At 45.0% G+C, this 27,803-nt stretch overlaps 1 protein-coding gene across 3 annotated transcripts in view; it reads right to left on the reverse strand.

Annotated features, from left to right (window-relative positions):
• The window catches only part of snx14 (sorting nexin 14), a 55,534-nt gene that overhangs the window by 13,749 nt on the left and 13,982 nt on the right, over positions 1-27,803 (reverse strand). For 2 of the 3 annotated variants that reach the window (XM_056295014.1, XM_056295013.1), the window contains exons 13-25: positions 27,046-27,160; positions 25,483-25,638; positions 23,566-23,690; positions 22,712-22,770; positions 21,599-21,625; positions 18,001-18,133; positions 17,472-17,658; positions 17,036-17,119; positions 16,384-16,484; positions 12,019-12,130; positions 6,528-6,568; positions 5,264-5,383; positions 3,211-3,334 (exon numbers count right to left, since the gene is read on the reverse strand). In XM_056295014.1, coding sequence (XP_056150989.1) covers positions 3,211-3,334; positions 5,264-5,383; positions 6,528-6,568; positions 12,019-12,130; positions 16,384-16,484; positions 17,036-17,119; positions 17,472-17,658; positions 18,001-18,133; positions 21,599-21,625; positions 22,712-22,770; positions 23,566-23,690; positions 25,483-25,638; positions 27,046-27,160 — 1,384 coding nt within the window. The remainder of the gene's footprint in view (positions 1-3,210; positions 3,335-5,263; positions 5,384-6,527; positions 6,569-12,018; positions 12,131-16,383; positions 16,485-17,035; positions 17,120-17,471; positions 17,659-18,000; positions 18,134-21,598; positions 21,626-22,711; positions 22,771-23,565; positions 23,691-25,482; positions 25,639-27,045; positions 27,161-27,803) is intronic. The other variant, XM_056295015.1, reaches the window with a different exon arrangement.

Consider the following 27,803-nt stretch of genomic DNA (forward strand, 5'->3'; position numbering starts at 1 on the left):
AAGTCGTAGGGTTGTGTTCTAACGATCTAAGTGCGCGGTCTCAAGCGTATGGTGCGAGAGTGTTTAGGGCATGTGCAAATCCAGTTTTACTAGTTTAACGGCAGATGATATGAGTGCCAAGTAAGGCGCATGGTTATTCATGGTTACTCATGTTATTCATGGTTACTCATGTTATTCATGGTTACTCATGTTATTCATGGTTATTAATGTTATTCATGGTTACTCATGTTATTCATGATTACTCATGCTATTCATGGTTATTAATGTTACTCATGGTTACTCATGTTATTCATGATTACTCATGTTATTCATGGTTACTCATGTTATTCATGGTTATTAATGTTATTCATGATTACTCATGGTTACTCATGTTATTCATGGTTACTCGTGTTATTCATGGTTACTCGTGTTATTCATGGTTACTCGTGTTATTCATGGTTACTTTTTTTATTCATGGTTACTCATGGTGGCACCAGTAATGCTAGGATGAATCAGTCAGAGATCACAAAAGCCAGCCTAGCCAGGACGCTCCAGTTTGTCAGAAAGATGTGTCGGCGTTGATTAATTGTCTCGTGTCCCAGTCTGCGTGCAGTCTGTCCTCCTCCCAGGTCTCCATGGTGATGGTGGTCCCCACCTGGACACTGCTTGGCATCCCCCTCATGTTTTTTTTTAATGTTTTATAAATTCATATAATTTTGTTATGTTGTTCCAATGTTATATCCTTCTCTCACTCACATGTGTGACTAATGTGTGTGTGCGTGGGGGGGGGTTGGGTTGGGTTTGGTCTACATGGTTATGGTGGCTCGGGTCCTGGGCTGTTCTGGTGGTGTCTGGACACTGCTTGGCATCCTGTTCGTCATATTCTTCATATATTTTATAATTCCATTATAATTCTGTTATCCTCTTCCAATGTTCCATCCATTATCTGAACTGCTTATCCTGCTCTCAGGGTGGCGGGGATGCTGGAGCCTTTCCCAGCAGTCATTGGGCGGCAGGCGGGGAGACACCCTGGACAGGCTGCCAGACCATCACAGGGCCGACAAATTCACACCCAGGGACAATTTAGTACGGATGAGTACTAAATTGTCTTTGGACTGTGGGAGGAAACCGGAGCCCCCGGAGGAAACCCACACCGACACGGGGAGAACATGCAAACTCCACACAGAGGACGACCCCCAAGGTTGGACTACCCCGGGGCTCGAACCCAGGACCTTCTTGCTGTGAGGCGACCACGCTAACCACTGCGCCACTGTGTCGCCCTCTTCCAATGTTGTATTGTGTAAACACAACATCATTGCACGTTGTCCATCTTGGAAGAGAGATCCTCCTCTGGTGCTCTCCCTGAGGTTTCCTGTTGTTCCTCCCTGTTAAAGGGTTTTAGGGAGTTGTTCCTTATCCGATGTGAGGGTCTAAGGACAGGATGTTGTGTGTTGCTGCAAAGCCTACTGAGGCACATTTGTAATTTGTGATATTGGGCTACACAAATAAAACTGACTTGACTTGTACTTAGTCTCTTCATAATCTTAATTCATCATAGGTGTGCTTTGGGCGTAACGTGTGATAAACAAGCCGGAGTGTTGGGTGTGCTTGCACCCTGGCAGAGTAATATTATAATGGTGGATTTGCCACGTAGTAGGACAAAATATCGCACGCTGTGCATCCGCCTATGTCAGCACACAGTACTATCTTAATAATGTGCCCTTAAAATAAAAGTAAAGGTTCTTGTCAGTCAATTGCGCAGTTGTTTTCCGTTGCCTGAAGATGGCGATGCACCTGACCACGCCTCATTTTAAGACCAACACGCACATGGGCGCTCAAATGGGCTACAACATATTTGCTATTTAAATAACATTGGCGCTGGATGGGGAAAATGACAACTGCATCAGTTAGAAACCGGCAAAGACACTTGTGTTGCGCTTGGTGCCACTTTGCGCCGGGTGTAAGATAGAGCCCTAAGTCTTAAATCTGGCTGTCCCGTAAGGACAGGGTTTCTAGTTTATTACTCTATGGTGCCATCTCTATTCTGTCCAACAGCCGAGAGATAGTTGGTGATGTGATACGGATTTACCACCACATAGATCTTACAGGGAGGGGAACAGCCTCCTCCTCCATGTAAGCTCTGCCCACTCCATCAAGTCTTTTTAAGTCCTGGCTCAGAGCTTACTTTTATTCTCGAACATCTGAATCCTCCTGATGTGGCTGACTTCTTGCTTGTGCCTGTGTCCATGTGTTGTTTATTCGTGCCTACGAGCTATCTACCTTGTTGTCTATATCAGTGTTTCTTGTATTCATGTTTTAGCTACCTGCTCTGGTCTGTACAGCACTTTGGTCAGTGTGGGTTGTTTTGAAATGTGCTCCATAAATACATTTGACTTGACATTTCAATCAAAATGCTGAGCAGACTCTAAACAAACTTCTGGAATGTCATAAGACCCAAATGAGAATAAGTTGTGCTTCTATCAGCTGCTTTCAATCAAACATCCTCCCTCTGCACAGGATATTGTCTTAAAACACATTCAAGACTAGAATGGAGAGGAGTCAACGAGAATTACTCTGCAGAAAAACAAAGACTTTTTTCAGTTACTCCATACTGCATCACTTTTATCTTGACACGGCAGCTTTTCCATCTCGAGCGTGTGTGAATTTTATTGCGATACTTGGGAGGAGTTTGCTCAATATTCTGCCGTGTCCATCCTGTTTTTCTTATTCACGACTTTAAAATTCACATAAGAGGTGTGTCCAGGTAGCGTAGCGGTCTATTCCGTTGCCTACCAACACGAGGATCGCCGGGTCAAATCCCCGTGTTACCATTGGCTTGGTCAGGCATCCCTACAGACACAATTGGCCGTGTCTGCAGGTTGGAAGCCGGATGTGGGTAGGCGTCTTAGTTGCTGCACTGGCGCCTCCTCTGGCCGGTTGGGGCACTTGTTCGGGGGGGGGGGGGGATAGCGTGATCCTCCAATGTGCTACATCCCCCTGGCAAAACTCCTCACTGTCAGGTGATAAAGAAGCGGCTGGTGACTCCGCATGTATCAGAGGAGGCATGTGGTAGTCTGCAGCCCTCCCCAGATTGGCAGAGGGTGGAGCGGTGACCAAGACGGCTTGGAAGAGGGGGGTAATTGGCCAGGTACAATTGGGGAGAAAAGGAGGAAAAATCTAAAATTAAATAAATAAATAATATTCACATGAGAGTAATGTAGCTGTACTCACCGACATACATCATGTAGTCGTACATGCCGTCCAGCCTCATCATCTCCAGGAAGTAGTTGTGGTTGGTCTTCCTCTCCAGAGTGTCCCCCAGGTTCGCATTGTTCTTAAACAGGTCATTGAAGAGCTACATTTTGAAACCAGATCAGCGGTTTATCAGCGTCAGCCAAAATGAAGGACGGCAGACTTGAAGAAAATAAAGTCCGTGATATCAACTTATTTGGGACTGAGATGGTTTTCATGTTGTGCCCTTTGCTGACCACCATTACACAAGGGAACTGGACATACATTTTCCATTGTTGCTGCAGTTCCTACTTGTCCCTGATAGGAGTCACAAGAGAAATAAATTTCTGGTTGTACCTTTAACACACACACACACACACACACACACACACACACACAAAGTGATTCTGCAAAACCTTTGCTGTATTCAATATACAGCAAATCTTCTCAATATACACCACCTCCCTTGGTGCAATCATCTGCTGCCATGGTTTCTCATACAATTGCTATGCTGGCGATACCCAGCTCTTCCTGTCATTCCTGCCAGATGACCTCACAGTCTTGGCATGGATATCGTCATGCCTTGCTGATATCTCTGCATGAATGAAAGAACGCCACCTTTAACTTAACCTATCCAAGACTGAGCTCCTCGTCATCCCAGCCAGTCCATTCTTACAAAAACAGATCAAGATCCAGCTTTGATCAACCCAACTCATACAAATCTGCCTGAAACCTGGGTGTCATGATTGATGACCAGCTAACCTTTAAGGTTCACGTGGTCTCGAGTGCTCGGTTCTGCTGATTTGCCCTGTACAACATCAGGAAAATTAGATCCTACCCGTCTGAGCATGCAGCACAGCTCCTGATACAGGCTCTTGTAATAATATCACGCATTGACTACTGCAACTCCTTAATGGCAGGGCTCCCTACATGCACTTTCAAACCTCTGCTAATGATCCAGAATCTGGTCTTCAACCAACCCAAAACAGCACATGTCACCCCGCTGTTCATATCCCTCCACTGGCTCCCAGTTGCTGCCCGCATCAAATTCAAAACTTTGATGCTCACTTACAAAACAGCAACTAAAACAGCTCCCGCCTACCTGAGCTCCCTCATTCAGGTCTACACTCAGTTCCGCTCACTACGCTTTGCCAGACTCCTCTGTAGTTCCCCGGTGGTGGAATGAGTTACCAAACTCCATTCGATCCGCTGAGTCCCCCTCCATCTTTAAGAAGAACCTAAAGACTCAGCTCTTTCACGAACAACTCCACACCTGATGGTATATATATATATATATATATATATATATTCACTTCTATGCCTATTTACCTTTGTGCACTGCCTGTTGACACCTAGTATGTCCTATTGGACTTGAACCTGGTTTTTTGGCCTTTACTTGCATTGTCGCCTCCTGACGACATCCTTGCTTGTGTTGTATTAACTCACAGATGTACGTTGCTTTGGATAAAAGCCTCTGCTCAGTGAAATTGTAACATTGTATTCAATGTATATTGCTTATATAATTCACCCAAAAGGAGTTTTAATGGAATTTTGTCCCCTCTGATTTCACATGTTACAGACTTTCAATTTAAAAAAATGAAGGCGTACTTAATGTTTTTCTGCAAGTGCTGCACCAGTTAGTTTTCCATGGTTGGCTGCACTTGTGAACTGAATTTCAGTAGGTTTCAAGGGAAGTTCTGCCTCCCATTAACCTTTTATTATATTGTTTATCCAGCTCTGGTTACCCTTTAGTTTTTTTTTTATTTCCCCCCTTTTTCTCCCCAACTGTATCTGGCCCCCACTCTTCTGAGACGATTTGGTTTAAACGACATAAGTCATTGGCAACTGCTAAAATATTGGTAGGGACAATTCTGTAGTCCCTTGACATTGATAGAGACCTGTCCCTTGTGTCTATACCCAAATCTACACCTACGTGGTGCATAGACTGGGAAAAAAAAAAGGAGGTGCAGAAAGGATGAGGACTAAACAATGGAAATGACACGTAATCAAGCTCCATACACAAATACACACAGTTGCATACAGGTCAGCGTACCTTCTTGTTGTTCTCTGCTGTCGGGCTGAGGATGGTAAGCTCCGGTCGGCTGGGTTTGGGTTTGGGCGACTCACAGGAGTTGATGAAGGACTGCAGGAACGGCTCCAGGTTCTGTCCCCTCTGGAGGGCAAAGGTCAACAGGAGAGACAAAGGTCAGTCCAACTACCGCACACTCTACTCCCTTCCTCCCCTTTTGTGTATGAGGTGAAGCAGACTTTATCACTTCTCATTATACCACTGTTGCTCCAGCAAAGCTCATGAGAAAGTTCCTTGTTTCCTGGAACCACTTCCTGTCACTGATTACATCCAGAATCTGTATTTCTACTCCATCTCCAAACAGGCCTGGACTTAACAAACCAAAACTCTGATGGGCGAAGAGACCCCCCGCTTTTTTTGGGGGGAATCCCCCCCCCCAATTGTATCCAGCCAATTACCCCACTCTTCCAGCCATCCTGGTCTCTGCTCCATTCCCTCTGCTGATCCGGAGAGGGCTGCAGACTACCACGTCTCCCCGATACACGTGGAGTCACCAGCCGCTTCTTTTCACCTGACACTGAGGAGTTTTGCCAGGGAGACGTAGTATGTTGGAGGATCACACTATTCCCCCCAGTCCCCCCCCCCAAACAACCAGAGGAGGCGCTAGTGCAGTGACTAGGACACAAACCCACATCCGGCTTCCCACCTGCAGACATGGCCAATTGTGTCTGTAGGAGTAGGGACACCTGGCCAAGCCGGGGGTAACACGGGGATTCGAACCAGTAGGCAATGGAATAGACTGCTACGCTATCCGGACGCCCAAGAGACCCCTTTTTGACAACCACACTCCTCTAACATGGTGTCCTTCACTCAACACTCCTCTAGCGTTCACTCCATAACTTGAAACCAGAATTTACTTTCACTCTTCCATTCATGTAAAACTCATTACACTAGTTACAGAAAGTAGTTGAATAATTAAGTGACAAGAACTGTCAGGACAGTCTATGTACACACATTCCTTTTGGTGGTGGTGGTGGGGGGCTTAACGGCACCACTGAAGGAATCGGCGCTATGTTCAAGGACACTTTTGCAAGGAAGACATTTGTGGTCAAATAGACTTGAATTAGTCTGAAACCAACTCCTCTCCCACCTCCTGCTTCCATCACAGACAAGAGACAAGTCACATCTCTGTCTCATCCCTACATTCCAGCCCGCGAGACAAACTGCAAAAACAAATCCAGTAAACATTTCACTTAAATCAGTACATCACGACAACATGCCTCCTCACCTCTTTGATAAGTTTCCCTGGGACAGACTTGAAAATTTTACCTGGAAGAGGAAATGAGATTTAAAACAAGCAAGCAAGCAAACAAACATGAAAACAGTAAAGCTTGACTGGCGAGAGGATCCAGACAGCAGGAAGGCCCTGAATTCCTCACCAAAACCCTCATAAAGAGAAGGAAGACGGTCAACTCCTGTCACTTCGAGCCTTCTCCAAACTAACTTTCATATTTATTCAGAGGATAGAATTCACACACACACACACACACACACACACACACACACACACACACACACACACACACACAACTCATCTTGATGCATGCTCAGTAATCCAGGTAAGGAAATCACAGAAAGGTGAATCAGTTCATCTGGACACTGTTTATTGACAGACATGTTTCATCTAAGTGACCTCTTCAGTCTAAGCTGACTGCAGGTCTCCCCACCCCTTAGCGCCCAGACACACCAAACTGACTTGCGGCGACGAAGGCCGACTGTTGCATCGCCTCACGTCACCTGCTGCCTGGGCCAAAAAGGAGCAGTTGAAAACACCGCAAAGACTACAGCCGATGGCCAGCTAGCATGTAGGTTCAGCACTGATCGCTCACCGACGGGCTCAGCCAATTCAACATGCTGAATCGGCTGAAAAGCTGCTGACGAGTCCAACTAGTGCAGACGGTGCAGGGCATACCGCAAAAAACTAGGGTCACAGACGCTCACAGACGCCCCGACATTGGCCGACCGTCGGCCTGGTGTGTCAGGACCCTTATAAACAATACAATACGATACAGTACAATACAGGGCCTGTTACCATATTACACCAATTCTTCTTTAAATTTATTTCTGATTTTTCCCTTTTTCTCTCAATTTAGTGGCCAATCGCTTCCCTATTCTAGTTCAAACTCCCACCCTTGTACTACATGCGTTCGCCAGCTGCATCTCTCCGGCCGGCAGTCTCGAAGGAGACGCCTCCCCACTTTTGTGAGAAGGTGAATCCAGGCCAAACCACTGCTTTTTCCCCACACACAGAGACGCATTCATGTGACGAACACAAGCCGACTCCGCCCCCCTCCCGTAGACAGCGTTGCCAATTATTGCTGCTTCATCAAGTCCGGCCATAGTCGGGTCTGACGAGACTAAGGTGCGAACCCCGGTCCCCGGTGGGCAACTGCATCGACACAGAGCCAATGCTTAGACTGCTACACCACTGCAGACCCATATTACACCAATTCTTGCCTCCCTTCATTGGCCTCCTATCCATGTTAGATCAGAATACAAGGTGCTTCTGCTGACTTATAAAACCCTAAATGGGCTTGCTCCATCCTACCTGTTTGACCTCCTTAAAACTTACAGTCCATCTCGAGCTCTTCACTCTCAAAATACAGGGCTCCTGTGTGTACCCAAAGTTAAGAAGAAGTCAGCTGGTGGCAGCAGGGCCTTTTCCTATCGGGCTCCATTGTTGTGGAATAACCTGCCTGCTGCCATCAGACCATCAGAGTCTGTTGAGTCTTTAAATCCAAACTTAAAACTCATCTATTTGTCTTAGCTTACAACTAGTTGTCTTTAAGTTGAGTGCTTCACAACCTGTACTGCATGGTGGGTCGGGTTCTGTCTCAAAGAATTTACCAACCACTGTTCTGCCCACAAGATATAGAGTATAGATTATAGAGTATAGATTATTGACTATTGCAAACTGTTCTCTTCTCTCTCATGTCTTTTCTCTCTCTCTGAATGATGTCTTCTCCTTTCTCTTCTTCTGTGTGTGAATGGTGTCATGTGAGTCTCCCTTGTGTGCACATGCAGTCGGTCCTTCTCCCAGGTCTCCATGGTGACAGTGTCGCCACCTGGACACTGTTTGGCATCCTCCTCATCATATTCTTCATATATTTTATAATTCCGTTATAATTGTGTTATCCTCTTTCAATGTTGTGTTCTGTAAATTGTGTAAACACAACGTCATGTGACATTGTCCGTCTTGGGAGAGAGATCCTCCTCTGTTGCTCTCCCTGAGGCTTCTTCCTGGTTTTTCTCCCTGTTAAAGGTTTTTTAGGGAGTTGTTCCTTATCCGATGAGAGGGTCTAAGGACAGGATGTTGTGTTGCTGTTAAGCCACTGAGGCACATTTGCAATTTGTGATATTTGGCTATACAAATAAAACTGACTTGACTAAAGACTGAAACCAATGACCAGTTTCATGATCAAATATGCGTGTGACCAGTAACTAGCATTTCGATGGCCATAGTTGCAACCGCAGCATTGTAAGATGGTGACAGACGTCCCATTGTGTTAAAGCAGACGGACTGTCATGAGAAAGTTATGATGTTACTTGTCTGTGAATGTTCTCATTCATCCAGGTCATGGTTATCCAAAGGAGTTGAATCAAGTGCAACTGGACTTGGTATATATCCGTGAAGACGTTTCACCTCTCATCCAAGAGGCTTCCTCAGTTCCTGCCTTTCTGACTAGACCAAGCTAGTCTGACTGGCTGCTGATGAGACTCAGAATTTATCCTCTAGGAGTCGTTGTCAGAGCTATTGATATGCGTGGCTCTTTTGTGTACCGATGTTATGGCCGTGCCCGTTGTTATCGGAGCTATTGATATGCGTCATATCAATAGCTCCGATAACGATGGGCGCGGCCAAACATCAGTACACAAAAGAGCCACGCATATCTATGGCTCTGTTAGCGACGGTCGTTGGTAAACATCGGATCACAAAGAGCCATGCATATCAATAGCTCTGACAACGACTCCTAGAGAATAAATTCTGAGTCTCATCAGCAGCCAGTCAGACTAGCTTGGTCTAGTCAGAAAGGCACGAACTGAGGAAGCCTCTTGGATGAAAGGTGAAACGTCTTCATGGATAGATACCATGTCCAGTTGCACTTGATTCGACTCCTTTAGATGACGTTACTTAGCAACATGAGGACTTATGAGCCTCTGTAACGAGATCCAGACAGGTCACACAGGAGCCCTGTATTTTGAGAGTGAAGACACGATTGTTTTGGGGTTTGAAAGCAACTGAGACGCGGTGTTTGGAAAATACGCATCTCAACTGTTCCAACACTCCCGCCACATACGGAATCACCACTGGTTTACTTAAGACAGCTGTTGTCCTCTCTCTTCCATCAGCTGGTGCACTGTCTGGGCGTCTTCCTGGCTTTGACGAACGCCCAGTTAGGATAACCACACCATGCCTGTTTAATATGGGACTTCTCCCCTTAACACACTTACGTAGCTCTCTTTTGGGGACATTACATAGACTTACATTCTTACATTGTGTGTGTGTGTGACATTGTTGTGTAAGAAGTGGGGTTGTTGTGAAGCGTGTTGTGTGTCTGTCACGTCTCACTCTCAACCTTCACCGCTGGCCAGCAGCCAGCAGAAATACGAACAGGAGAACCGGGCACGTAAGTCTCTCCCTGCCAGTACATAGCCTCTCCAACAGCAAGCCCTATGTAGCGCCTCCTCGTGGCGACACACGGTGACGGGGTACACCTTGGACCCTGGCTGAACTACAAAGGACTCGTGCGGTACACAGGCCCACTGGTGTGTGGATATTCCCTGATGCCCATGAACCACCCCCAGCTATGGGTTAAATAGTGCCACCTAGTGGATACCTCGGGAGAGGAATAGGCTACAGGAGTAAACCCATACACAACATCAACGTCCACAGTGCTGTTGTGTTTTGTTTTTCTTGCCCTTTTGTATGTTTAAGTGGGAGAGTACTGCTGGCATCATATGTGGCTGCCGCTTCTCCCCCCTCTTTGTGTTTGCCCCCCCCTTCCCATCCACCCCGTATGTCTGTGTTGTATTTATCTGTCTTGTTTCACCCCGTCTACGGTAAAGCCACTGTGTCAGAAAAGTGCTATATAAGATTGATTTATTATTATTCATTCCCTAGCTGTTACTCTGACCTTAACCATCAGAGCTACATGCCTGACCTCAAGCATCAGTGCTCCATGCCAGATCTCAACCATCAGCGCTACATGCCAGACCTCAAACATCAGCGCTACATGCCTGACATTAACCATCAGAGCTACATGCCTGACATTAACCATCAGAGCTACATGCCTGACCTCAACCATCAGCGCTACATGCCTGACCTCAAGCATCAGCGTTCCATGCCTGACCTTATCCATCAGCGCTACATGCCAGACCTCAACCATCAGCGCTACATGCCTGACCTTAACCATCAGCGCTACATGCCAGACCTCAACCATCAGCGCTACATGCCAAACCTCAACCATCAGCGCTACATGCCTGACCTCAAGCATCAGCGCTCCATGCCTGACATTAACCATCAGAGCTACATGCCTGACCTTATCCATCAGCGCTCCATGCCTGACCTTATCCATCAGCGCTACATGCCAGACCTCAACCATCAGCGCTACATGCCAGACCTTAACCATCAGAGCTACATGCCAGACCTCAACCATCAGAGCTACATGCCTGACCTTAACCATCAGAGCTACATGCCTGACCTCAACCATCAGCGCTACATGCCTGACCTTAACCATCAGAGCTACATGCCTGACATTAACCATCAGAGCTACATGCCTGACCTTGACCATCAGAGCTACATGCCTGACCTTAACCATCAGAGCTACATGCCTGACATTAACCATCAGAGCTACATGCCTGACCTCAACCATCAGCGCTACATGCCTGACCTCAAGAATCAGCGCTCCATGCCTGACCTCAACCATCAGCGCTACATGCCTGACATTAACCATCAGCGCTACATGCCTGACCTCAACCATCAGCACTACATGCCTGACCTTAACCATCAGCGCTACATGCTTGAAATTAACCATCACCGCTACATGCCTGACATTAACCATCAGCGCTCCATGCCTGACCTTGACCACCGACCCAAAAATAAGCTTTTCCCCAATTGGGGACACACCTTTTGTCCCCAATTGGACAAGCTGCCCCCAATTAATTGGTCTTTAGCCTGAAATGTGACCCCAAAAGTAAGAGAGGTCAGGACACAAACACTGCAGACAAAGTGTATGCATCTTTTCATCTTTTTCTATTAGGGAAGGCGCACAACACTGCTGCCACCTAGTGTTGACTGAGTTGATATTCATGGTGTTACTCTGGCCTGTAAGTGTTTATGATGAAATGAATATTTGAGCAGTGACCTATCACTCTGCCGGCACTTTCTAAACCCAGGACTTAATTCTGAAGTCAGAGCACTTCATTCACCACAGCTTTACCATCTCCCTCTGAGCCACACACGTTAGACACACATTACACACGTTACACACACGTTACACACCTATTACGCACACGTTACACACACATTACACATATTACACACACTTTACACACATTACACGCACATTACAACACATTAGACACACATTACACGGACGTTACTCACACATTACACACACGTTACACACACACTACAGGTTGTGACAGCCAGGGGTTGAATAGAGTTTGTGTCTCGACTCGTCAGTCTGTGAATGCGGTCTACAGAGTCTGTTACCAACCCAGATTGACATCAGGCAGCATCCTGTCCAAGAACTGGGACTCCATGCTGTGAGGGGACAGGAAGTCGGCTAACAGCTGGCTGTTCCTCAGCTCTGGGTGTCGCAACAGCCTCTGGACACAAACAAAAACATCATCATATAAACACAAACAAAAAATAAACACAAACAAAAATGTCATCATATAAACACAAACAAAAAGCAAACACAAACAAAACCATCATCATATAAACACAAACAAAAAACAAACACAAACAAAACCATCATCATATAAACACAAACAAAAAACAAACGAACAAAACCATCATCATATAAACACAAACAAAAAATAAACACAAACAAAAATGTCATCATATAAACACAAACAAAAAACAAACGAACAAAAACATCATCATATAAACACAAACAAAAAATAAACAAACAAAAATGTCATCATATAAACACAAACAAAAAACAAACACAAACAAAACCATCATCATATAAACACAAACAAAAAACATATACACAAACAAAAAACAAACAAACAAAAACATCATCATATAAACACAAACAAAAAAACAAAAAAATGTATTGCACCGAGCTGACTGATCGCTGCCAGCTGTTTCCAGCTTCCGCCTTCGTGAGATCGACAACTTTTATTATTATTTTTACTAGTTCTTTATATTCTGCCCTAACCTCCTCATTTTGTTGTGATTTAGCTATTTTCTGTGCTTCGTTCACTTATCGCTAGATTCTCTAGTTTCTTTCTTATATGAATCTTGTGTTTGGTAGGTAGCTTCTTGTTCCCAGTTTGTTACTAGCTTTGAGCCTAGCCTAGCTTAGCAGTTAGCTCTATTACATTCGCAGTCAAAGCAGCCTCGTTAAAACAATGGTTTGTGGTGACTGCTCCGTAGTTACAGACAGGTTGTCTCTACTAGAGAGACGTGTCCGTGAGTTAGAGCAGCTGCTTTCGGCTAGGATTACGTTAGATGTGACGGGCCCTCCAGATAGCCTGTCCAGTTAATGTCAGCACAGATGTAATTGCCACTCGCCATATTGGTCCCTCCACTGCAGCTGCATTTGGCCAGCAGCTGCCTGAAGTCTTGGCTCCTTTCACTGTAGTAAATGACTCTGTTGAAAATTTCACTAGTGACTTAAATGTGGCCCTCTCTAGTCTCCTCGATTCAGTTGCACCTCTCACTACCAGAGCTATGCGACTAAAGAGGCCTACACCCTGGTTTAATGATGAGACACGTGCTGTTACGCGGACCTGCAGGAGACTGGAACGTAAATGGAGAAAATCAAAATTGGAAGTATTTTACCTATCGTGGCACGAGTGTTTATTGAAATACAAGTGTGCTTTATCTGCTGCAAAAGCAGCGTATCTCTCTCACTTAATAAATATTAATAAACATAACTCCAGATTTCTCTTTGACACTGTATCTAAACTTACTAAAAAGCAGCCGTCTATTAGCTGCTCACCATTCACGGCTCATGAATTTCTAGATTTTTTCTGCAATAAGGTTGATGAGATCTTAAACAAAATTAGTTCTTCAACTCCATCTACTCCTGCAGAGCCTGTCTTACCAAATTCATATCTACACAATGACTCACTGACAGTTCCAGTTATTACAGCTTTTGAGACTATCTCACTTGATACTTTGACTAAGTTCGTGTCAGCTTCTAAAGCAGCTGCTTGCCTACTTGATCCTTTACCAGCAAAACTTTTTAAAGACCTCTGGCCTTTTCCTGGTACCTACAATGCTAGACATTGTTAATTTATCACTTACCACTGGCATTGTTCCCAGCAGTTTTAAGACAGCTGTGGTTAAACCTCTACTTAAAAAACCACACCTTGATCCAGGGTCTCTTAATAACTATCGACCAGTCTCTAATCTTCCATTCTTTTCTGAAGTACTAGAGATAGTTGTGTATCAACAACTTTCGACCCATATAGAAGAAAACCGTCTATATGAACCTTTTCAGTCGGCTTTCAGGCCCTGTCACTCCACTGAAACTGCTCTGACCAGAGTGGTAAATGATCTTCTACTGGCTATCGACTCTGATTCCACTTCTGTGCTTCTACTACTGGACCTCAGTGCAGCCTTTGACACCATTGATCACTGTATACTTTTGGATAGATTAAATTGTAATTTTGGTGTCTCTGGCTTAGCTCTCTCTTGGCTTAAGTCCTAATTATCTGGAAGAACACATTGTGTCTGCTATAATTATAATATATCAAAATTTTCTGATGTTAAATATGGTGTGCCTCAGGGCTTAGTTCTTGGCCCTCTACTTTTCTCTCTTTATATTACACCTCTTGGCCAAATTATACGCAGTTATGGAATAAAGTTCCATTGCTATGCTGATGATACTCAGCTGTATGTGCCTGTAAGGGCTGATGATCATACTCAAATCACTAACTCAGAGGCCTGCTTGGCTAATGTGAAAAACTGGACGTCACTTAACTTTCTGCTTTTAAATTCAGATAAAACCGAGATGCTGGTCATTGGCCCTGCTAGACACAGACACTAATTTGATCAAGTAACGATAACAATCGACAACTCTGTGGTTTCACAAAGTGTGGCAGCCAAAAATCTTGGGTGTTATGTTTGATCCCAGCCTTTCCTTTGATAAGCACATTAACGAAATCACCAAGACTGCTTTTTTTCACTTAACGTAACATAGCTAAAACTCGGCCTCTCTCTCCATGGCTGACGCAGAGACTCTAATACATGCATTTGTTTCATCCAGACTTGATTACTGTAATGTTCTGTTCTCAGGTCTGCCACATTCTAGTACTAAAACTCTTCAGATGATTCAGAATGCTGCTGCTAGAATCCTAACTAAAACTAGGAAATTTGACCATATTACACCAATTCTTGCCTCCCTTCATTGGCTTCCTATCCATTTTAGATCAGAATACAAGGTGCTTCTGCTGATTTATAAAATCCTAAATGGGCTTGCTCCATCCTACCTGTCTGATCTCCTTAAACCTTACAGTCCATCTCGAGCTCTTCGTTCTCAAAATACAGGGCTCCTGTGTGTACCCAAAGTTAAAAAGAAGTCAGCTGGTGGCAGGGCCTTGTCCTATTGGGCTCCATTGTTGTGGAATAACCTGCCTGCTGCCATCAGACAATCAGAGTCTGTTGAGTCCTTTAAATCCAAACTTAAAACTCATCTTTTTGCCTTAGCTTACAATTAGTTGCCTTTAAGTTGAGTACTTCACAACCTGTACTGGATGGCGGGTTGGTTTTCTGTCTCAATGAATTTACCAACCACTGTTCTGCCGACGAGATTATCGAGTATAGATTATGACGAATTGATGACTTAATTCATTATGGCTAATGACTATTGCAAACTGTTCTCTACAATGTCTTTTCTCTCTCTCTGAATGATGTCTTCTCCTTTCTCTTTTTCTGTGTTTGAATGGCGTCATGTGAGTCTCTCTTGTGTGCATGTGCAGTCGGTTCTCCTCCCAGGTCTCCGTGGTGATGGTGGTCGCCATTTGGATGCTGCCTGCCCTTCCTCTCCTCACATAAGTTTTTCTTTTATTACATGATGATGCTGGTCGCGTGGCTTGGGTCCTGGACTGTTCCGGTGGCATCTGGACACTGCTTGGCATCATGTGCATCATGTTCTTCATAAATGTGATGTCCATTATAATTCTTTTATCCTCTTTCAATGTTGTATTATGTAAATTGCGTGAACACAACATCCATTGCACGTTGTCAGTCTTGGGAGAGAGATCCCTCCTCTGGTGCTCTCCCTGAGGTTTCTTCCTATTTTTTCTCCCTGTTAAAGGGTTTTTTTAGGGAGTTGTTCCTTATCTGATGAGAGGGTCTAAGGACAGGATGTTGTGTTGCTGTTAAGCCCACTGAGGCAAATTTGTAATTTGTGATATTGGGCTATACAAATAAAATTGATTTGATTTGATTTAGTGACTGACAGTGAAGCTCAAATGGAAGCTGGGATAGCATGAAGAGCATTCAGGAACGTGGTGTCAGCAGGTCTGAGGAATATTACGGGGTCTGTGCTGGACAGACATGACCATGTAGACACAGACAAGTCATGGTCGCTATTAACATACAGACACCAAGGAGCCCTGCGCAGAGACGGACAACATGTTCTGACTAACGCACAACACCGATGGTCATGAGACAGATGTTCAGGTTGGGTTTTTTTTTTGGTTGAGCCTCGTAACTTCACTAAGAGAACCAGTCATCTCACTTGTAACTTCACTAAGAGAACCAGTCATCTCATTCTTCACTGACAAAACGTCTGATGTTGATGTTAAATACAGACATACAGAAACACACATACAGATACAGACATACAGAAACAGACAGTACAGAAAACACGAGGTTTGTTGTTAGTCGGTGTAGCTACCTGTAAATACTCCTCAAACTCCTCCCGTTTCGAAGCGAGGAACTCGTAATTCTTTGGTCCAATGATCCTTTTGGAAGGCAGCTGTGCGTCTGCGAATGAGCCTGAGGAAGAGGAGCGATGGACACATGGAAATCATTAGCAACACAAATACACCCATTTCCATTTACTTCAACCTTGTGTAAAATGTGAGAATACTCTTTCTTTCTTTCTTTTTTACATTTATTTTCCCCCTTTTTTTCTCCCCAATTGTACCTGGCCGGATCACCCTGCTCTCCGAGCCATCCCGGTCGCTGCTCCACCCCCCCTGCAGATCCAGGGAGGGCTGCAGACTACCACATGCCTCCTCCCATACATGTGGAGTCACCAGCCGCTTCTTTTCACCTGACAGTGAGGAGTTTCACCAGGGGGACGTAGCGCGTGGGAGGATCACGCTATTCCCCCCAGTCCCCCCCCCCCAAAATGGTGCCCCAACCAACCAGAGGAGGCGCTAGTGCAACGACCAGGACACGTACCCACATCTGGCTTCCCACCCGCAGACAAGGCCAATTTTGTCTGTAGGGACGCCCGACCAAGCCGAAGGTAACACGGGGATTCGAACAGGCGATCTTTTTTTTTATTATTATTGTAACAGGATGAGCGGTGCTTGTCTTACCATGGAACTCAGTGAGTTTGGATTCTAAGACGTAAAACTCGAGGTAGCGTCTGAAGACCGACCACCTCTCAGTCTCATGTCCAACTGCAAGAACACACAAACAAGATGTTCTGAAGTGTTGTAGTTTTACTCAGTGATTATTTATGATCTAATCCAGACTCCGGGATCAAACTCTAGCTGTACTTTCATCAAGATGTTTTAACAGAAAACCTCAACAAGAGAAAAGCTGCTGAAACACAAGCGGTTCTCAACAGGAGATGGAAACAGTTTTCGCGTTTCTCCAGCGGTCAGTAATTCTTGTAACAGCAACATCAACCCCGCCTGACTACCATTTTAGTTTTTTCCAACATTTCAAAGGTTCGATCAGAAGCTGCCCAACATTTCCATGAAAACATGGTCAGCTTGTTAACGTAGCAGACTTCCTCGCTGCTCTCACCCTCCTTCCTGTCGTTCCGTTCAATGTCGATGCAGAAGACGGGGACGCGCTCCCTCTTGACCTCGTCCTCGCAAAAGTCGATGTAGGGGATGGAGATGCTCCAGGCTGACAAGTTCCTCAGCAGCCCCGGCACACAGGCTGGCTCTGCAGGGGAGTCATCCTCCAACACCACCGTGGCCTCCTCCACCTTTAGCAGACATTGAAATTCTCACCATTTGTTTTTTCATTCAATCATTCAGTCCGACTGACTAATTCAGGCTCAGGGTGGGCTTGGAGTCTTTCACAGCATGCAGAAGGCAGTGAGACACCCTGGACAGGTCGCTAGTACCTCGTAACCCTTACTCCAGGATGTCTCAGCAGAGCAGATATAATCTCCCAAAAGGAAATTAACAATATCCTCCAGCTAAAGACGGGCCTTTATACTAAGAACTCCACTCTGTAGTGCCCGGTACTTCACAGTATGCAGTATGTATGCATTATTACTACATTGGGTCATTTTTGTCCCCTGGGCTTTGCTGCAGCCACTCACCATGTCCTCATCGGTGTCAGTCAAGATGCTAGGTGGCAGCATGGCACCTTCCATGGTCGTGCTCTTGAACACACCCTTGATTTTACTCCCAATCCGGCTGATCCCAAATGATTCCCCACGCTTTGACGTGTTTCTGGTTGAATAAAGACATATACTGGTAGACATGGGGGCAGCCATTATAGAAATCTCCCATCATGCATTTGTGCCACCCATTGCAGCCTCTGAATACGGAAATGAAGAAGTTGTGCTCTCAGTGATTCTATTACCGCTACGAGACACTGGAGACAACAATAACCCGTTGCTATGATATACATATACACTACCGTTCAAAAGTTTGGGATCACCCAAACAATTTCGTGTTTTCCATGAAAAGTCACACTTATTCACCAGCATATGTTGTGAAATGAATAGAAAATAGAGTCAAGACATTGACAAGGTTAGAAATAATGATTTGTATTTGAAATAAGATTTTTTTTACATCAAACTTTGCTTTCGTCAAAGAATCCTCCATTTGCAGCAATTACAGCATTGCAGACCTTTGGCATTCTAGCTGTTAATTTGTTGAGGTAATCTGCAGAAATTGCACCCCACGCTTCCAGAAGCAGCTCCCACAAGTTGGATTGGTTGGATGGGCACTTCTTTGAGCAGATTGAGTTTCTGGAGCATCACATTTGTGGGGTCAATTAAACGCTCAAAATGGCCAGAAAAAGAGAACTTTCATCTGAAACTCGACAGTCTATTCTTGTTCTTAGAAATGAAGGCTATTCCATGCGAGAAATTGCTAAGAAATTGAAGATTTCCTACACCGGTGTGTACTACTCCCTTCAGAGGACAGCACAAACAGGCTCTAACAGGTACTATTTAATGAAAATGCCAGTTGGGGACCTGTGAGGCGTCTGTTTCTCAAACTAGAGACTCTAATGTACTTATCGTCTTGCTCAGTTGTGCAACGCGGCCTCCCACTTCTTTTTCTACTCTGGTTAGAGCCTGTTTGTGCTGTCCTCTGAAGGGAGTAGTACACACCGGTGTAGGAAATCTTCAATTTCTTAGCAATTTCTCGCATGGAATAGCCTTCATTTCTAAGAACAAGAATAGACTGTCGAGTTTCAGATGAAAGTTCTCTTTTTCTGGCCATTTTGAGCGTTTAATTGACCCCACAAATGTGATGCTCCAGAAACTCAATCTGCTCAAAGAAGTGCCCATCCAACCAATCCAACTTGTGGGAGCTGCTTCTGGAAGCGTGGGGTGCAATTTCTCCAGATTACCTCAACAAATTAACAGCTAGAATGCCAAAGGTCTGCAATGCTGTAATTGCTGCAAATGGAGGATTCTTTGACGAAAGCAAAGTTTGATGTAAAAAAAATCTTATTTCAAATACAAATCATTATTTCTAACCTTGTCAATGTCTTGACTCTATTTTCTATTCATTTCACAACATATGGTGGTGAATAAGTGTGACTTTTCATGGAAAACACAAAATTGTTTGGGTGATCCCAAACTTTTGAACGGTAGTGTATATATATAACTTTGTTAAAAGAAACACTCAACGGTAGAGATAGTGCTCAAAAAAAAAAAAAATCTTTTTCCTGTATCTGTGCTGATATTCCGCTCCTCGTTAGTTGAGCACTCATAACACCATTGACGGTTTCGGAAAAAAACACTATATATATAGATGTAGGAAACAATATATATATTGCAATATATAAATATATAATTACATATACATATAAATACATTTTCAATGAAACTTTTAATTTTGAGATTTTCTGACTCCAGTTATGACAACAACCAGATGCTACTCCGTCACCAAACATTATAGCTGTAACTCCTGACGTGCAAGTTCAGCTAACTCGTGCAGTCTCAGGTGAGTCTTCATCAGGTATTTTACATTAGCTTCGAAAACATTTCAGTCAATCAGAACTCAGACTGGAGTGGTCCATTTCAGAACTGAGTAGCACTCGTCTGTCATGTGACTGGCTGCCACGACGTTATAAAAGGCACCTGGCAACAGAAAGGACATGAAACTTTCCCCAATCAACTCCAGGATACAGGAAAAATGCATCAGTACCTCAGCACACATTTTTAAAGATGAGATTTGCGCTGAATTGGCTGCAGTGCAACACATTTTTGCAAGGCAGACTCATTCTGTTCTCATGCCAGTAAATATAAGTTAGCAGTAAATAAGCAATTGTAACACATTTGTGGTTGTGATAAGAGTACATTTGCATACAATGGGACACCAAGCCAACATCACTGAGAACTTATAACCAGGCAAACAACACACGAAAGCATCAAACACAAACCAAAATGCTCACATGGAAATACAAGCAAAGCAAACAGCTGAAAGCCACTGTCTCAGCATCACTGTCTCAGGGTCACTGTGTCAGCATCACTCTGAGGTTCACTGTCTCAGGGTCACTCTCAGGTTCACTGTCTCAGGGTCACTGCCTCAGCATCACTGTCTCAGGGTCACCGGGTCAGCATCACTGTCTCAGGGTCACTGTCTCAGCATCACTGTGTCAGCATCACTGTCTCAGGGTCACTGCCTCAGCATCACTGTGTCAGGGTCATGGTCTCAGCGTCACTGTCTCGGGGTCACGGTTTCAGCATCACTGTCTCAGGGTCACTGTCTCAGCCTCACTGTGTCAACATCACCGTCTCAGCATCACCGCCTCAGATCACTGTCTCAGCATCACTGCCTCAGCATCACTGTCTCAGGGTCACTGTCTCAAAATCACTGCCTCAGAATCACTGCCTCAGCATCACTGTCTCAGGGTCACTGTCTCAGCATCACTGTCTCAGGGTCACTGTCTCAGCATCACTGTCTCAGGGTCACAGTCTCAGCATCACTGTCTCAGGGTCACTGTCTCAGCATCACTGTCTCAGCATCACTGTCTCAGGGTCACTGTCTCAGCATCACTGTCTCAGGGTCACAGTCTCAGCATCACTGTCTCAGGGTCACTGTCTCAGCATCACTGTCTCAGAATCACTGCCTCAGAATCACTGCCTCAGCATCACTGTCTCAGGGTCACTGTCTCAGCATCACTGTCTCAGGGTCACTGTCTCAGCATCACTGTCTCAGGGTCACAGAAACCAGAAGTCAGTGGACTACAGTTATGCACAGAGCAGATTAAGAAGTACAGCTATATTCTACCACTGCCTGGAGGCCTTGTCTGGCTAACCAGCTGAATGGAAATGGTGATACATTTACTGCAGATCTGGGCTGATTCTCTGGATGATTTCTCTTAATGAAACTGGGGGTTACAGGGGCTGAGTCAGCCTAACCTGTTCTGTTTGTTCGCTTTCATACAGTTTCGTCTACTTGAGTAGAACTTTCCACTTCATCCAAAAAATAAATAAATATCTTTTTAAATTCAAACCCAAGCATTTGCACAAAACACATAAATCACAAGCCTGACAAAAGCATCTCACAGGTTTTACAAAACCTTTTGATGCTTGCTGTTTACACACTTTTTCCCCCGCAAGCGTTTCTTGTTAATTCACTGCGTTGTAGTAAAATACTGCTGTGGACTTTCCATGCAACAGACTCAGAGCAGGCCAATAACACCGGGACGTAAAATTAAAAAAACCTACTCACCTCATATCATCCATACTGAGGCTATTTCTGCAACAACACACACAAGCAGTTCAGAGGCTCATGTCTAAAAAGACTACTTTTGCATGTTGGGCAAACTACCAGAAATGACTCATTCAACACCTCTACATGATAGAGGCTCAAGCCTGTGAAATAGTTACACCATCACCCAGTGATGGAAATGACAGTCCCATTCAAACATATGGCTTTATTCATCCTATCTTTTACTGCTTCAGATAATATTTTGTGAAGTGAGTCAGTGTTTAATCCTCTGACTGGTGAATTTCTCATTTTGGAAGATGATAATGGAAATACAAATGCTGAGTAAAAAGCCACCGCATGAAGCTCAAAGTGGCTCCAGATGAATCTTTTTGAGACTATTTGGGAAAATGCAGACTGAACGGGTATTCAGGGCACCGGTCACCCTTCTGGCCTGCATATGAGGTCAGGTGAATGGTGTAGGTTTAGTGACGCATCAAATATATTTATGACCTTATATAGAGGTTAAGCGGAAGAAGCCATTCTTCTTTCTGTCTTTATTTATTTCCCCCTTTTTTCTTCCCAATTGTATTTGGCCAATTACCCCAATCCTCCGAGCCGTCTCGATCTCTGCTCCACCCCCTCTGCTGATCCGAGGAGGGCTGCAGACTACCACGTCTCCTCCGATACATGTGGAGTCACCAGCCGCTTCTTTTCACCTGAGAGTGAGGAGTTTCACCAGGGGGACGTAGCACATGGGAGGATCCCGCTATTCCCCTCAGTTGCCCCTCCCCTCTGAACAGGTGCCCCAACCGACCAGAGGAGGCGCTAGTGCAGCGACCAGGACACATACCCACATCCGGCTTCCCACCCGCAGACACGGCCAGTTGTGTCTGTAGAGACGTCTAACCAAGCCGGAGGTAACCTTACTTTTTTTAAAGTGATGGGAAACTGGTTGCTGGTGTGTTAGAAGGGTTTACACAGCTACAGGCCGCCGTGTGTCTCAAACCTGTGAAATAGTTTAAAAGTGTTTTATCTGTCCGTGTGTTCTGCTGAAGAGCTCGGTTCTCTGCAAGAACACAAGAACTCACAGTGCGGAGTTCCTGGTTTTGAGAAACAACCAATGGCATCACAAACCTGTTGATTTTGGAGTTCCTGGCTGGAGACTCCGCGCCCCTCAGCAAGTATCTGAAGTACTGCAAAAACGAGACGACGAGGTCAAAGTTAAATAATTTAAAAGAAAAGGAAAAGGCAACTATCTCAAGAGTTTCAGTTAGAACTTGAGAATAATATGCAACATGAGAATTTGGGTGAGCTGTGTAACTTGCAAAATGTAATATAAGACAACATTGATTTATAGAACGTATAATGAGACAAGATAAAACTTTACTAACGCCTGTAGGAGAACTAAAGCATTATTTAAGTATTGTAGTATTTAAGTAGAATTGTGTAATTCCATTATATATAGATGTTATATTATAATATATTAGTTCCTGTGATGGTCTGGTGGCCTGTCCAGGGTGTCTCCCCGCCTGTCACCCAGTGACTGCTGGGATAGGCTCCAGCATCCTGCGCCCCTGAGCAGGATAAGTGGTTTGGATAATGGATGGATGTGTAATTCCAAACATTAATTCCTTTTAGTAAAGTGCTAAAGACACATTATTATTGATAAGATGTTAAATGTATGATTAGGAGATACAACCAGTTAAGGTTGAACAAGGCAAATTAGCATTGAGGTCACCCCTCATCACAGCATTCATTCTGAGTACGTTGCCCAGATTTATGTCCAGCAGATTTGTCGCTATAGGGGGAATATAACATCAAACAGGTCGGAACAGGTTTAACCCCTGCAGCAGCCAATCAGTCCATCCGCTGCCATGCATCCATGAGCAAACCATTAAAAATCTGGCTGCACAATGGCTTCATAGGACAATCAGCTAAAAGACCGGAACATTCTTCTGTTAGGTTCATAGCTTAGCGAGGGTTGTTACCTCATCACTGTGGGAGAACATTGGGGTGAAGACCCCCTCCAGCAGAGACAGGACGTGTTCGTAGGCCTCGAACAGGCAGCGCATTGTCTGGAGCTTCACCACGCCGCCGTACGGCCCCCTAGCAACTGGGAAGGAAAACAGGGAGTTAACTGGTGCTGCTAGATTAACGCCTCGTTTTATTTATTTGGACCCCCCCCCTTTTCTCCCCAATTGTACTTGGCAAATTACCCCACCCTTCCGAGCCGTCCCGTTCACTGCTCCACCCCCTCTGTTGATCCGGGGAGGGCTGCAGACTACCACGTGCCTCCTCTGATACATGTGGAGTCACCAGCTGCTTCATTTCACCTGACAGTGAGGAGTTTCACCGGGGGGACGTCGTGCATGGGAGGCTCACGCTATTCCCCCCAGTTCCCCCTCGCCCCTGAACAGGTGCTCCAACCGACCAGAGGAGGCACTATAGTGCAGCGACCAGGACACATACCCACATCCGGCTTCCCACCTGCAGACACGGCCAATTGGGTCTGTAGGGACACTCGACCAAGCTGGAGGTAACATGGGGATTCGCACCGGCGATCCCCGCGTTGGTAGGCAACGGAATAGACTGCCATGCTACCCAGACGCCCTAACGGCTCGTTTTATATGCTTTCTTTTTTTCCTAAAGGGATGCCTAGGCGGTTCTGGGTTCCTGATGCTTGCTTCTCTTCCTACGACACCACCAGGTACATGGTGTGAAAAACACCATCATGCACTTGCAAGGTTTTCATTTTAGAGCAATAATTCCATGTTACGGTTTATCGTCATTCTACAGTATTGAATTGGGATGAAATTTGGATATTGTCATATTGTGATACACAATTTTGTTGGTTAGTTTAATGATAATGAAGATCAGTTACCTAAAATTTCTCAATATTTGACAAATACTTGAAAACTAGTATTGGTTTGATATTATACTACTATCAGGTGGATTTAGCAACTTTTTAACTGCGGAGAAGAGAGTTTCAGTGTTCCCTACAACTGTACTGATGATATTTGCATAATAGGATATTTCAGCTGCTGAACGAGCATTTTTGGGGTGTTCAGGTAGCGTAGCAGTCTATTCCATTGCCAACACGGGGATCACCAGTTCGAATCCCCGTGTTACCTCCGGCTTGGTCGGGCATCCCTACAGACACAATTGGCTGTGTCTGCAGGTGGGAAGCCGGATGTGGGTATGTGTCCTGGTTGCTGCACTAGCGCCTCTTCTGGTCGGTCGGGGCGCCTGTTCAGGGGAGAGGGGGAGCTGGGGGGAACAGTGTGATCCTCCCATGTGCTACATCCCCCTGGCGAAACTCCTCACTGTCAGGTGAAAAGAAGTGGCTGGTGACTCCACATGTATCGGAGGAGATGTGGTAGTCTGCAGCCCTCCCCGGATCAGCAGAGGGGGTGGAACAGCGACCAGGACGGCTTGGAAGAGTGGGGTAATTGGCCAGATACAATTGGGGAGAAAGGGGGGGGGGGGCGGAATCCAGAAAAAAAGAGCGTTTTTGTAACGGAGTATATGATCCGAATACATTTGCTTGTTAACAGCAAGTCCAGTCTTGGTGCAAAGCCTCTCGAGGCGCCGACCTATAGCCTTGAGCTGACATAATTCAGGTGTGTACCAGGGAGCAGTATGGGCAAACGAGACAACCCATGTTTTCAGGGAGGCTAAAGTATCAAGTGCAGAAGGTATAATATTATTGTAGTAGTCCATAAGATCAGGGAGTGAGGAGGTGGGAATGGGGTTTGAGGTAACTAAACTCATGGGAACATCTAGATTAACATATCCAACGTTGCGGTATGACATGGTACGATGCACTCCTGATGATCAAATAAAAAGACCACAACAACCATCGAGAAATAGGAAGCAGACACTGACGACATGCGAGGGCGTCTTACTGTTCTTGATCTCCTCCACAATGAAGGGGTCGAAGCTGATCTTGTCCACGCTCTCGTCCAGACAGTAGGTCTCGTAGATGTGCAATACCTCGCCGTGTAAACGCTGTAGCTCACCTTCACTCAGCTCTGGACTCAAGATCTTGTCATTGAACTCCTCTGAAGGAAACCACATAGTTATTATTACAAGGTAGGCTTGATAACTAAGACCAAGTCTAAAGGCCATGCAGACTGTATGACATCAGTCGTGTTTAATTTTTATCGCCCTGTTGGATTTTATACTATGACTCCAATAGAATCTCACATTAAAATAATGTGCAAAGTGTTGCAGACAGTGTCATGGAGGCAAAACAAGCCCTCCGATTAATGCTGCTGATGCTTGAAGTCAAAAATGCCCTGAAATATAAGGAAGAGTTTAGAGCCACTGAAGGCTTGGAAACAGGAAACATCATGAACTGCCCATTTTCCAAAGTGAGCTCAAGGTCATTTTCCATTCTATCCTAAAAATATGTGAAGATATCACTAGATAACCAAAAAAAAAACAGATTTTAAGATATGTAGATTAAAGTAGCTACAGAATATTGTAATTTGTTAACCGCCTCTGTGCTCCTACTGGTGGCTCATCAGATGTGCATCATAGAAGTGGGCACATTGTCCAAAACGTTCAAAGAATAAAAACTTTGGCTCAAGCCTGAAGAATTCTGTCATGTCTTTCAAAAAAAAAAAGTTTTTTTAATCCCCCCCCCCCAATTTTCTCCCCAAATTTATTAGGCCAATTACCTCACTTTTCCGAGTTGTCCCGGTCGTTACTCGGTCCACCCCCTCTGCCGATCCAGGGAGGGCTGCAGACTACCACATGCCTCCTCCCATACATGTGGAGTCACCAGCCGCTTCTTTTCACCTGACAGTGAGGAGTTTCACCAGGCAGACATAGCACATAGGAGGATCACGCTATTCCCCCTCCCCCCTGAACAGGCGCCCCCGACCGACCAGAGGAGGCGCTAGTGCAGCGACCAGGACACATACCCACAGACACGGCCAGTGGTGTCTGTAGAGACGCCCAACCAAGCCGGAGGTAACATAGGGATTCGAACTGGCGATCCCCGTGTTGGTAGGCAACAGAATAGACCGCTACACTACTCGGACGCCCATGTCTTTCAAATTTTGCCTAAGACAGCAATTGCTGGGGCAAAAATCACACCGAGACACGTGTTTGTCTGCACGGAAGTTTAAGTTTGATCCAAACAAAAAACACATGCAGAAATGTAAATTTCACATGCGTCACAGGTCTACTTTCACACCTGCACATGAATGTGACTCAAGTTAGTTATATTCTTCCATATGTCAGTAGTGTCCAACCACATCACAGACATTTTTTCATTCCAACAGATTATTAAACAAACCAGCTGACGTCACTAAGCAGGCCTTCTCTCCAGCTGAGGGTCTGCTGCTCACTGAAACCCAGCGGTAGGACCGTGTATCTGGAATGACTTCATGTACACACCTACAGCACATCAACAGTGAGGGATGCCAGGTGCTCCACAAAAGGTGAAAGGTCATCCTTACCCACGGCAAGGCAGAACTGCAGCACGTGCACAGCGCCTTCCTGCTTCAGGAAGTTCATGAAGCGAAACAGCAGGTCCTGCTGCTCCCTGATCTCCTTCAGCTCCAACTTCAACACCTGGAGGGGTGTGTGTGTGTGTGTGGGGGGGGGGTAGATAAGGGGGCAGTGGAAGAGGAGGAAGAGAGAGGTGTCATACCACACAGCTTAAGTTTGAGTGCTGCATGCTGCACATTCTTCTATCCTAAACTGGAGACAGACAGACGGATAGAGATACAGAAAGGAGGAAAGAGACAGAAAGAGATCATGTGCATAAGAGATGGATAGACAGGAGGACAGACAGACACAATAATAGACAGAGGCAGTGAGACCAACAGAGAGACAAAGAGCAACAGACAAAGAACGACACAGACAGACAGACAGACAGACAGTAAGATAGACAGATAGATAGATAGATAGATAGATAGATAGATAGATAGATAGATAGATAGATAGATAGATAGATAGATAGATAGATAGATAGATAGATAGATAGATAGATAGATAGATAGATAGATAGATAGATAGATAATAGGGCTGGGCGATGTGACTTCAAATCAATATCACGATTATTTAAAACTTTTATTTAAAACTTCTCTGACAAGGTGTGTACTGTGGATATGCTGAACTGCTGGGCTATTGTTTCTAATGAGGCATATCTTATGTTTGTGATTTTTACATAATGTAAGGAAACACACACATGAACGACTTATGGATATTTACT

This window comes from Lampris incognitus, chromosome 15 (assembly GCF_029633865.1).
Source record: "Lampris incognitus isolate fLamInc1 chromosome 15, fLamInc1.hap2, whole genome shotgun sequence".
NCBI lineage: Eukaryota > Metazoa > Chordata > Actinopteri > Lampriformes > Lampridae > Lampris > Lampris incognitus.